We start from the raw sequence: 13,047 nt of genomic DNA, 5'->3' as shown, positions 1-13,047 counted from the left end.
ACCTTAATGTTAGTTAAATCGTTTTAAGAAACGTTATTCCTAAAATCGTTTTAAACATAGCTATTGTTGACGTTGAAATTCAAGCGTATGCCTCTTTAGCAATTTTTGGAAATTTAGGGTATATAAGGTGATTGATTCACAATAAATGATAAGAAAACTAGCAATTGAGTGAACCTTTGGTGGAAGCCCTGCCATTGGTCGGCTAGACGTTTCTCGTAGCCGCCGCGAACACATTTGTTCCGATTTGCCATTCGCGAACGCGGTGACAGACAGACACACAGACACGTCCAGTGTAATACCTCTCTGTGACGTCATCCTCACCCGGATAGGCAAAAATCACGTGGTATCGTATCCAAGTTATACAGGGTGTTCTTCCCAATTATACAGTGGGATGGTTCTATGGGAAATCATCAATTTTGAGTCGAAAATGTTCTTCACAAGGGTTGCGTTTGTTATCTAACTTCATCACGAAATGAAAATCCTGTCAGTTATTTAGATACAGTTTAACAATTTAAAATTGTAGCTATACGTGCCAAGTTGTAAACCATAAATCAAGCCATTTTTGGAATTTAAAAAAAGGTAAGGAGTTCTGATATATAAGTTAAACTCATCTCGGCGTATTTTGTAAAACTTCTCAAAAACGTTATGACGTTCAAATAGATTGATTCTGTTACATAAACCTGTTCCGCATAGAATTATATAACCAAAATCGAAAGTAGATTAACTCTAAAGTTAATAAAACTTAGTGATGCGGTGATACAGGGTGTTCTTAGTTAAATTTAAAGGGGTCATCCGTAAAACACTCGCACTCCAACGCTCGTAACTCGTATTAAGGGCTTTTCAGACGCTACAACTTTTGACTCAACTATATGGGTCAAAAATTTGAGTCAACAAAAATTGGTCAGTTTTTAAATGAGTCAAAAAGTTGTAGCGTCTGAAAATTCCTTCAAGGGGTGTCTGTCCCTTGTGGGGGGAAAAATGGGGATATAAGTATAGAACATTTTAGACTCAAATGATTGATTGCCCATTGATAAATATCCTACTATACGTCCTATAATTAGCCTCCCTTTTTGGAACGGACACCCTGTATAATTATTTATTATTTAGTTTCTTCGTGATTTAATAACTAGGGTTTATTTACTTCTAGTTCATTGAAACCTAGTTTGTTTTCTATTTTTTAAAATTGATTGTGTAGAACCGTTTTCAACTTTGACCTTTTAAAGGATACAGTGTTTAGGAATCTGTCACTGCGTCGCAATTTTTCACTCAACCTACGCGAAAACTCAAAAATTTATTGAAGCAAACTGGAAGATACGCTAAAAAAGCTAACATCTTATATAAAAACAAGTTGGGAAAGCAAAATAAAGCCTCTCCGAGTCGAGACGCAATTAAGAGGTTTTTCTTAAATAATAAATAAATATAATTCATATTAAATATTTTAATCGTCAGTAATTTGCCTTAATTCTAGTTAAATCGTTTTAAGAAACTTTATTCCTAAAATCATTTTAAGCATAGCTATTGTTGATTATTTGAATTCAAGCGTATGTCTCTTTTAAGAATTTTTGGAAATTTAGGGTATATAAGGCGATTGATTCACAATAAATGATAAGAAACAATGTGAACCTTTGGTGGACGCCCTGCCATTAGGAGGCTAGACATTTCTCGTAACCAAAAATTGCTTTCTGCGAACACACACACATTCAGCCACGTCCATTGTAATACCTCTCCGTGACGTCATCATCACTCGGAGATTTAAAAAACGAATAACAAATGTCAAAGGTTAAATTTTAGTCCCCAAATATTTTCTCTAAACACCATACGAGATGCAAAATATATCTAAAGAAGCCAATCAAGTTGAATTCATAATAGACGTACGCGTCTATAATTATTGAACGTAACGTTGTCTTAACGTTCGGATTTTCGAGGGCTTCAACGTTTATGGAAGATTAAAATTTCGAGTTGAAAGCTAATGGCACGCTTGTCGATAAGGCAATTAAGGAAACAGTTTCCTCCAATCTGATATTTGAGCGCTAGTTCCCCTTTTCCGCCTGGATATCCGTTCTAGAGTTTTACTTTCCGCTCTGCTTAATTTTAATCCCTTATCGTAGGATAACGATTGTATTTAAGTAGGCTTAAAACACCACGTGATACATTAGCTCTAATGGAAGCCGCTTTCCTATCTGGTAAACAACGTGTTGAAACTTAATTTAGCCACTCTAGATGAATTATTTCGTGGCTACCATGAATTTTGAGTCGCGAGTTTTCTTCGCCCATTTATTATATATCCCCCGAAATTTTGCCCAATTTTTGGTCTATTTTAAAATATATTCAATTTTAAACCAGTAATTTTTGGCCTATTTGTAAATATATTCAATTTTAAAACAGTAATTTTTGGCCTATTTGTAAATATATTCAATTTTAAAACAGTAATTTTTGGCCAATTTTAAAATATATTCAATTTTAAACCAGTAATTTTTGGCCTATTTTAAAATATGTTCAATTTTAAACCAGTAATTTTTGGCCTTTTTTAAAATATATTCAATTTTAAACCCGTAAATGTTTGGTCTATTTTTAAATATATTCAATTTTAAATCAGTAATTTTTGGCCTATTTTTAATCATACTCAATTTCCAACGGCGTAAAAAACGAAAATGGCAAGTTCTTACCTTATAGCAATCGGCGATATTGACGGACTTGCCAAACTCGGCAACGTATCCCAGTATCCCTGTTCCCCAAGGTATTCTAATCTCCTCTTTCTCGACCATTTGTTCCATGGTGGAATTAACGGATACGTCAAAGAGTTGGCTGACCAAGTACCTTTTGGAAGCTTTGTCTCCTTGGACCAGGAACAGGGAACATCGGTCGGCGTTGGTCAAAATACTGACATTCTGGAGAATCTTGTGACACAAACTCCTGACATCCAGATCGTTACAAATGTCCTTGACCAACTCGAAGATCAACTCGAGTTCATTCAGGGATTTTAGCTCTTGTCGACTTTTACGCGACGGTCGGAAACCTGTTGATTGACCAACTAAAGTCGGGGATTGTCAGACACCGTGTCGGTTGTCGCCCCGCTACTTACCGGAACCGGGTGAGGTAGCGCCTTCGGAAGGTAACAAAGGCAGAGATAAAAACGTCGGTGTTCCATCGACGGTGGTAACGATGGGTCGGAGTAATCCGCCTCTTTCGAACTCGTGAGCGGATATCTTTCGAACCGGGGTCGTGGCACCGGACCCCGGTTTTGAACCGGAACTAGTTGGGGAAGCGACTGGATCGTGCAGGACCCCGCTTTGGGGCACGGAATGAGCTAGAAGCCAAGAATCGACCACTTGTCTCGGGGCCTTGCGGACGAAATAATCGTGAACGAAATAAGGGTGGTCATCTAGCCAGGACTCGATTCTCTCGTACTCCTGTCGGTCAGCCGGGTCGGGAGGTTCCAAGTACTGATTGAAAGCGCCGTAACCCGAGTTGGGTTGGTGTCTCGGTGGTCCTTCTTGATCGTTATCCTCTTGAAGCCCAGCCATGGACGGTAATTGTTCAAATATAGAGGAACCGCCTCGCGGGTGCCACCCCGGTTGCCATAGGGGGCGCCACAGCACCGACGACGAGGGACCCGATTCTCGCTCAGCTTCCAGCTTGCCACACGACCCTCGAACACGCAAACCTGACAGAGAAAATATTACCATTTCCGCTCTCAATGTCAAGCCATCCCTAAAACACCTCGCTAGATTACGTAACCGAGGGGCTCGCCAATACGACATCAACGTCAATGATAGACGATAATAGTACCGATTCCGCGGACATAGTGATAACCCCCCTCGGACCACTATACTACATAATATTTTAATCAAAATGTGACAGATGTTTAACCGATTCCTTACCCGTATCTTGATTTAATAATTAAAGAACCCAAGCGATAAATTTAATCTTTCGGTCATAAAGCCAACTATCCATACAGTCTGGAATGCATACTAATAATAATAATAATAATCATCTCGTGTCATTTTCTATACGGCCTTTGTGGGCGGGAATTGAGTACTATCCTTCTGACGTCTTTCTAACTGTGATTTCATTGGTTGGTAGCAACACGAGATCTTCGTAAGATAAAATTGATCATACATAATGATTCCTAGTACCGGTATGTAGTCCTGATACAGTTGAACGCCTACGCAAAGTTTGGGAAATGGGGGGGGGGTAGTTGAAAAAAGGGGCCACCTGGACAACGTTTTGTTATTTAGGAATTTCACAATCGACCTCTTACACCCACCACTCTCGCAATTAAATTAAGTACATTTTAAAAATAGATCTTCGGAAGAATCCCGAAGACAGAAAAAAAAAGAAAAAAAATTATTTACGGAATTTTCTATTCCTTATAATATTATTATAAAATTTACCGTCAAAATTTTGGGAGGTCTTTTTAAATGACTCAGAGGACAATATGGTTTAAGAAATCAACCCGAGGGGGCTTTCCTTAATGGCATGGGAGGTTCCTTAGTCCCGAAAAAAATACATTATTAAGAGCAGGAATGCATACAGCTAATAGGAATCATTTCGTAGTCATTTTTCTCAACGTATTTTTAGGCGGATTTTGTAACATGGTTCGTACAAAATTTTTGGAATAAAATTCTCTGATTTTTCCAGGTTTTTCCCTGACTAAATTCCACAAAATTCCCTGAACATTTGCAATAACGTACATGGTGAACATATATGAAAACCAATCGCGAGCTCCGCGAATTTGGGGCTCTGGTCAAATCTCAGACAACACACTTTCTGGTCACCCTTATACTGTTATCCAGACTTTAAATTTCCCTCCAATATATTTTTCCCTGACATTTCCCTGATCTTTTAGGTCCATTTTCAATTTCCCTGACTTTTCCAGATTTTCCGGTCGTGTATGAACCCTGTCAAAATATTTGGTCTTTCTGAGCCTGAACTTGTTGAAAAATAAGAAATCGTCATTTCTCCAGACTAGAAACGTCACTCGTGACGATTTGTTACATTTTTCAATTAGCTCCTCCTACTTTATATATTTACCTACAGAGCTATTTCAGTTGAAGGGGGGTAACGTCACGGGTTTGCCTCCAATAAACAGTGCCCATAGTTAGAAAGACGCCATCAGAATTATGAGACCGGCGTTAACGCATAGTAAGTTCTCAAGCCCGGCCCACAAAACCCGCGTAGAGATTAATGAGAGATATGATTCCTATTGGCTGTATGCATTCCGGTTAAGAGATATTATTCCCGCAAATACGTAAGAGAGCTCTGCAATTTGATATATACTTGAATTTATCGACCTCGTTTCTTGCAACAAAAAAAAATGGATTTTAATTGCAAATATTTTAATAGTATACGCGTTTAGCGGCTTCTTTGGATGAATAAATAAATAACACGCTGCTCAAAGACTAAGTTGATGGAATTGTCTAACTCACTGTGAGTTGGCACGTTGAAAGGTCGCGCCATATAAATGACAGTTCATATTCGTAATAACATAAGATTTATCAGAAGGATTACTGACCCGATTATCCAGGCGTACAGAGACACTATGACGGTATAATCCTAAAACCAAATCACGCCCTCGTTTAATACCCACAATTCCCTCTATCGGCGTACACACACTCGCAAGAGGTCTAACCGAGGGGTCGGACGTTTTTTAAAAAGTCTACGAGATTTCGAAATCCAATTTTATTTCTTCGGATTAGGTTTGATTTCAAAATTCGTGATTTCATCGGATTTTGCGATTTTTCCCGTGATTTCGAGGGATTTTGGGATATTTCCCGTGATTTCGAGGGATTCTGGGATATTTCCCGTGATTTCGAGGGATTCTGGGATATTTCCCTTGATTTTGAAATTTTTCCCGTAATTTTGTCGGATTTTGTGATTTCTTTTGATTTTGGATTTTGTGAATTTTGTAATGGATTTCGCGATTTCTTTACTGATATTGTGCTATTATTTGTTGATTTTGTGAATTTTTTTACTGATTTTATGATTTCTTTGCTGATTTAGGATTTTTTATGGGATTTCTGATTTCGGATTTCTTATGTTGGATTTCGCGGGTAGTGTACGGGATTTCATGAATGACCGACCCCTCGGGTCTAACAACGATTTCATATCGGGAATACATACGGCTACTAGAACCATCGTCTACCCATTTTCTAAGCGGATTTTGTGGGAAGAGCAAGACTAATCATCATGTATGACGAATTTTACCTCGCGTATAATCTATATCGCTGGGCCTAAGAACTCGCGCTGCTAACAACCAATGAAATCGCAGTTAGAAAGACGCCATCAGAATTATGAGGCGTGATGGATAGTAAGTTCTAAGGCCCAGCTCACAAAACCCGCGTAGAGATAAGGAGGCACAATGATTCTCATTATCTTTATCTATTCCTGATAAATTATCCGACCCCTCCGAACGTATAATCTTTTGATAGTAGCCGACTAATCGAAGCTGCTACTCCTAGACCGTTCAAAATATTATCTCTCTATGATCTCAAATTATTCAAAACTCATAGCAATAAATTTGAAATAAATTTTCGGATTTTATGCAAAATAGGTTATTTAAATGTACAACATACGATCTTTATGGAGTACCCCTTCCCCCCCCCCTAGAAACGGGTTTAGTTTACAAAACATGCTTTATGGAAAACAATAATAAATTAAAAACCACCGGTCTTAGTTAAAAAACGAAGGAATCAAAAATATATTAGACCTATAACGATTAAATTGAATTATTTCATGATTCATGAATTATTTATGAATTATACCAGTTTTGTGTTTCAAAAAAAAAATGTCTATGAAAAAGCTTCAATCTAAAAACCATGGAGGAAATTAACATATTTTTACGGATATTAGCCCAAATGAACTTTAGTTACTGAATCGGCAAATAATTACTCAATTAACTTGGTTTTAAGTCGTTTAAAATGAGTTAATTTTTGGGGAATTTAGGCCCATCGCTCTATTTGTGAAAGATATACCCTTGAATTTGTTAAAGGACAAGTCTCGCGTTAAGTTTCTTAAAGGAGAGGTCTCGCGAAAATTGGTTAAAGGAAAGACCAAAGAATTTTCATTTTTTTATCTAACTGCGAGAAATTATCGGTGGATTTCTAGACATATCAACTTTAAAGGCGAAATTTTGGTCTATTTTAAAGTATTCAGTTTTAAAACGGTACCGAATTTTGGCCTACTTTTAAAAATATTTTACATTAAAATCGAAAATTTTAGTCTATTTACATTTCATTTCGAAACATAATACATTCTAACCATTATTCACTAACCACATTCTTACTATAATCATAACACACACCTGTTCTCCCAGAAACATCCGGTTCATGCACACATGAGCACATGCAAAATCAATTTGAAAAACATAAAAAACACATTGTTGCGTTCGCTTACATATATGTTTCCGAAATCCGGGTCTTCCTCAACGTGTAATCGTAGTGAACATAATTATGTGTTCGGAAATATTTATTAACACACCCGGATTTAAAAAGAAAAAAGCACACGATGTTTCAGCTATCCATTATGAATGTGTTTTGATATAAACCGAGTTAAGCCTTGGTCTTTATGAAAACACGCTCCGTTATAATTCTCGATCGCGCGAAAATCCCGAACTGATTTCGGCTAAAATTGAGGCTAATTACGATAAAATGAGACTTAAACTAAATATTACTCTAATTAACATTAATTTAAAGGCTTAATTTCCACATTAAATTAAGAAAAACCGAGGAGCGCAAACGAAAACCGCGATTTTTCCGCCTCGTAAGCTGACGAACAAAATTTACTTTTTAATTTTTTTTCCTCGTGAAAACTTTCTAGTTTCAGTGTGTTAACGCGCGCGAAACTACGACGGCGGGAATTCAAAGCGAGTATCTAGCTTCTCTTTCTCTTTTCTCTAATATCCCTGTATTAATTAGGCTTATACAAACACAATAGACGGAAATTTATGGCACCGGCGTAAGGACATTAACGCCATCTAGAAATTAAAAGCAACCGGAAATAAAGTGGAATTTTATCTTTTTGCAACATATTAATTATGCTAATTAAAATTACGCCTGCTTTTAAAGAGCGTTAGAGCGCGTGGTTTTTTAATTTAATTTTCAAATAAATAATGTAAATATTTTTGGAAAAACCACGAATAAACAGATTAGTTATAAAGTTCAATTATTCAAAAATGTTTGGCAAAAGAAGGCAACCCAACTTCAGTGCCTTCTCAGGTTACGACAATTTATAAGCCCTAGATTAAAACGTGACATCCCAAAATAAATGAAATAAATCGGAAGTAGGGCTCTCTAAAAATAGTATATACCCTTAAAACAATGGGAGGAAGCTCAAGATGAAAAGAGCTCTAGCAGAGATGAAGATGAAAGAGACGGTAACCATAGCAACCATGCTCGCATTGATTACGTTCTTTAATTAGTTTATCCCAAGGCACACGCAAACCCACTTTGAACCTTAATATAAACTAGAATATATTAATTTGTTTAAAATATTAAAAGAAAACCAAAAAAATTTAAAAACTCTAAAGAGCATCCAATCAAAACCGCTAATTGTCTTTTCAAACTTAATAGAACGAGGTTCGAGATCGTATAAAAAACTCGTTTGTTAGTTCGTCGCAAACATTTTAAAGTGATAGTATCACGAAATATACAGGGTGTTCCAAAAAGGGTAGTTTTAGCACCAAGTACTGTGGGACAATTATATGTAAAAATTTCCTATAGAACCATTGATCCCACTCCCTGTACTTCGCCACTATAATTACCCCTCCCCCTTTTTTGGAACTTATACTTATAAACCACTTCCAATAAATAATTTGAACCTTTCCCTTTAAAATTGTTATATATTCTTTTTTTTATAATATTATTTTCGAAAGGAACCACCAAAAATTTAAAAATCCCATTAGCTAAAAAAAAAAGGAAATTAAAATAAATGTTCTTCGTATAATTTTGCAATCGAATTTTTGAGAGGGGACAATTTTTCAAATTAATCCCAAAAAAAAAAATCCAGTAAAATTTTTAAATATAAAAATTTAATGATTAATTAAAGTCCGTTCATCTTTAAGGAAGAAAATACTGAGCCTAATTAAACGATATCTTAATTGTATTTTTTATATAGAGGATTTGTAATAAATTAAAATACGAGATAAAAATCTTAAAATTTATCATTGATGAAGTAAAAGTTTGTTAATTTATAATAATAGGAAGTATTAATGGTTTTATATAATTTTGATACTTTTAATTATCTTTATTATTACTGAATAGAGGCCTTACGTCTTTGTAGCCCACATACCCTAATAATGTTACATCAGGGATAGATTTAATTTGGGAAGTAGGAATGGAGAACAGAGTAATCTGGGCGCGCGTCAAAGGCCCAGACCCCCTTCCCCGGCACGGGGGGGGGGGTTTGAAAGAAGAGGAGGGCGTAGCGACAGAGGTAAAAAGGAATTACGTATTTATTTTTTGCCGTCCCCATCAACAACGTCATCAAAACGTAGTTTAAATTAGCCAATAAGATAATTTAAACTTTTCGTTACGCGTTGGAGGGAGGGGCTCTATACTGGGTGGTCTATGAGTCGGAATGAAGTAAATACTAACCGTTCTCCATTCCTACTTCTAAAACTAAATCTATCCCTGGTTCCATCTTAAGCCTACAAGGTGCTCAACAACAGATGACTCTACATCCGAAATTTGAAACCAGGCTCTGTTTGATATTGCCTAAGTTGTGTAAATAAATTCAACCCCAATTGAAATATTTACCAGAATAAGGACATATCATTTGAGTGGCTTAGTTATCATTGAAAAGAAAAAGCGTTCTGTATTATAAAATTAAGTCCGGGAATGAAACTAAGCCGCTAAATGACTACAAGTCGAATATTATTGACACAACCAACGAATTGAGGTTGTATGAATATTGATTATTTAATTAAATAATTAATTAGCGCGCTAAAAAGATGATAAGCGCCGGGTTACTAATGAATACTTCAACCTCAAATTATCAAACACTCCATGCACGCGGGTTCCCCGTATTTTGAAACCGCAATCAATATCCCTTATATTAATTAAAAGAGGTTTCAACATTGTTTTAATAACGACGATTACTTATTCAGCTGTTATTGTTAAATTGAAAAGAGTCACGTGACTCTCGGGTAACATACAGGTAGATGTAGGGGGTAAAGGTATGTACGCGACATACGCAAGCAGGTGTTAGTTTGATTGTATACTATAAAATCCATCAACGTACCTTCATGATAGAAATTCTGACTTGAACTAAATTCTTGTCTAAAACAATTTTGATGGATTTTTTTTTAGTTAGATTTTGTTTTGTGTTACAAGTTTGATGTCAAATATCCTAATAGAGGGGATGGATACTTTGATTAAGCGAATTCATAAATTTTGAGTCGAAAATGTTTTTTCCCCAGAAGGGAAGTGCAACCCCTAACGCGAGTTACGAATGTTGGAGTGTTTTAAGGATGACCCCTTAAATTTAAGTAGGAAATTGAACACACAATGATTGCTAGATTTAATTAGGGGGTCATCCGTAAAACACTGTAATGTTCACAACTCGCCTTATTAGGTGTGGGGTGTGTCCACAATCAGACATTTTCAATTTAAAAATTGAAAGAAAAAAAAAATTACGGAGAGTGTCCGACACCCGATTATATTGAGCTGCGATACGATTCTGGGCTCTAAGTAAAATCTCTTATCGCGCAAAAGCTTTCAAAGTCTTAATATAATATCTCCTAAAAGCAATCTTAACTTAAAGTCATGTTTAAACCCTAAATGGAAAACACGGGTATTTTTATCCTAAGACATAAAATTAAACCAAGAAGCGATATCTAGTTTATTAGGGAGAAGGTATAAATTCGCCACATTTCTAGCTTTATCTCCAGTCCAAACGTAGACATCCGGAGTTAATCCCCGCCTCTAAATTACAACCAGCATCTCATTGGTTCTTGAAAACTCACGTCAGCGCGACGCGAATGACGAAAATTACAGTCATATTTTTCGACTGAGGAGAGGCGAAATAGCCCGACCTCCTTTTACGTCCCTCCTTGTATTTTGAAAGGGGGACTGGGACTATGGCGCGCGAATACTTAGGTATCTTATACCTTCTCCCTAGTAAACTAGATATCGCTTCTTGATTAAACGTAGTGTTTCTCAAATCGTGCGCATCAATAAAAGTACGAAGATAACGTTAATAAAAATGTGTAAAAGTTCAAAATGATTTAGTGAGAATTTCACGGTGGGATATTTTTCGCGTGATAAAACAACGTATTTCACGGGCAGTTAAATTTCAATCAATTATACAGGTATAAGTTTGCTGGCAAAATTCAGGGCCTTATTCACGCCTACCTAAATAGATAAGCTAAACATTTAATTGAAAATACTTTTAAATCATTCGATTCGGTAGCGAGAAAAGTTTCCAGTTATTTCCTATTTTTGGGGCGGAGGTGCTGGGCCAAGTACCAAAAATCGTTTAATTTTCTTACTGAGCTATAGAGGACTCTGAAATAAATTTAATAGAGGGGTTGAATACTTTCCAACATTATTGCAAGATTCATGGGTTTTGGTTCCAATATTTATTTATCAACTTCGTATTTTTAACGTGCGTTATATCAAAAGTGTATAGATAGATATAAAAACAATAAAGTACACTTCATTAACAATTCCTTGGCTTTGGTTGTAGACTACGTGTAAACTGAGAAGCAAATTACCCTCCGCTCAACCGCCTGCAGGAACTAACCAATCAGGGAAGAGCTTCTTGACGTCGTAGGTTTATTGAAAGTAGTACATGATGCTGGCGGTCCAAAATTTACGAGCCTATTCACCGCTTTTTCCCTGTGCCACGGTCGGGAAAGTAATCATACGCCGAGGGGTGGGGGTCGACACTATTCTGCATGATCTCATATTACACGGCGCGAGAAAGTTTCAAAGAAGAGTACTTTTCGTTTTTATATCTATATACTTTTGTTCAAAAATATCTGAAACTGTTTGACCCCTTGATTCTTTAAACGCGTTTAAAAGCCATCAGTAATTGCTCGAAAATGTTTTGGGTACCTCCCACGTTTAATTTCGGGTTTCTTCAATGAAATGGGCGATTTTCTTAGATTGAACATTAAATAGGATGCTATAAGTTTAGTTGCACCAGAGCTATTAAACCATCCGCGAGAAATGGGCGGGGTTATATTAACGATATATAAAAATATACCTTATCATTACCAATTGGACATAGCCTCGCTATCATAAGAATGATATAGTTATAAATACCCGTATAATTTCAATATAAAATAAACCCTTTCAAGGTTGCTAATATCTTATATTCTTTTCACTATCGCGTAGCTAACATTCTCAGCTTCAAAATGAGACAAATTCGGTCAAAATCGGTTGAAAATGAACAAAGTTACGAAAAGATTCGTTCTAAGTATAATTTAATGCATATATAATTTTTTTTTCAGATTAAAATATTATAATCGATGTATGCAGCCTACATTCATACAAAACTTTACGTTAAACACCTGTTTAGTGTTTACAACTATAGAAGCTTGGGATCGAAAGTTCGAAACCCTGTCCCCCAAAAAAGCACCTGTTCCACAGAAAACCGACCCCCAGTTATTGACTATGCAGCTATGGGACAATAACTATAAGTGTCACTAGTTTAGAAAATAGCAAAAGTAAATAACCTAAAAGTATATAATAAAATGAGGAAGTATAACACCTCGTAAATTGTCCAATATTTACGTGTATTAAATCTATTAAAGTAACCGTAAAGAGTTTAGAATAGTATTAGACCTATTTAATTCTAGTTCTGGTAAACCAGAAGTAAATAAACTAGAAGTATATGACTCCTGTAATATTCTTATTTCATTCGCAGTGCATAACCAACGAAATTAAAATTGTTATTACTTACGGCGCATTAAAGGCGCGTAGTCTGTTGAGATAGAGAGTATTGAAGATAACTGGATCGGATGAGACGCGGATGAAAACTAGTTGTCTAAAAGATAGAGTCTGTCGATCCTTACACTCTGTTTTTCTTTCCCCTAATGTTTAA

At 36.1% G+C, this 13,047-nt stretch overlaps 1 protein-coding gene across 7 annotated transcripts in view; it reads right to left on the bottom strand.

Annotated features, from left to right (window-relative positions):
• Positions 1–13,047, bottom strand: part of Pde11 (Phosphodiesterase 11) — a 23,355-nt gene extending 10,308 nt beyond the window's left edge. For 3 of the 7 annotated variants that reach the window (XM_089848054.1, XM_089848055.1, XM_089848058.1), the window contains exons 1-3: positions 12,907–13,047; positions 3,083–3,664; positions 2,667–3,031 (exon numbers count right to left, since the gene is read on the bottom strand). In XM_089848054.1, coding sequence (XP_089704180.1) covers positions 2,667–3,031; positions 3,083–3,664; positions 12,907–12,913 — 954 coding nt within the window. In that variant the 5' untranslated portion in view covers positions 12,914–13,047. Of the gene's footprint in view, positions 1–2,666; positions 3,032–3,082; positions 3,665–7,395; positions 7,814–12,906 lie in introns of those variants that run through there. The other 4 variants (XM_089848056.1, XM_089848059.1, XM_089848057.1 and 1 more) reach the window with 3 other exon arrangements.

The sequence above is a fragment of the Phalangium opilio genome, unplaced genomic scaffold, assembly GCF_054372755.1.
Source record: "Phalangium opilio isolate 3A_F unplaced genomic scaffold, DU_Popi_V2 ptg000082l_1, whole genome shotgun sequence".
Lineage (NCBI taxonomy): Eukaryota > Metazoa > Arthropoda > Arachnida > Opiliones > Phalangiidae > Phalangium > Phalangium opilio.
This window is presented reverse-complemented; position numbering and strand designations above follow the sequence as displayed.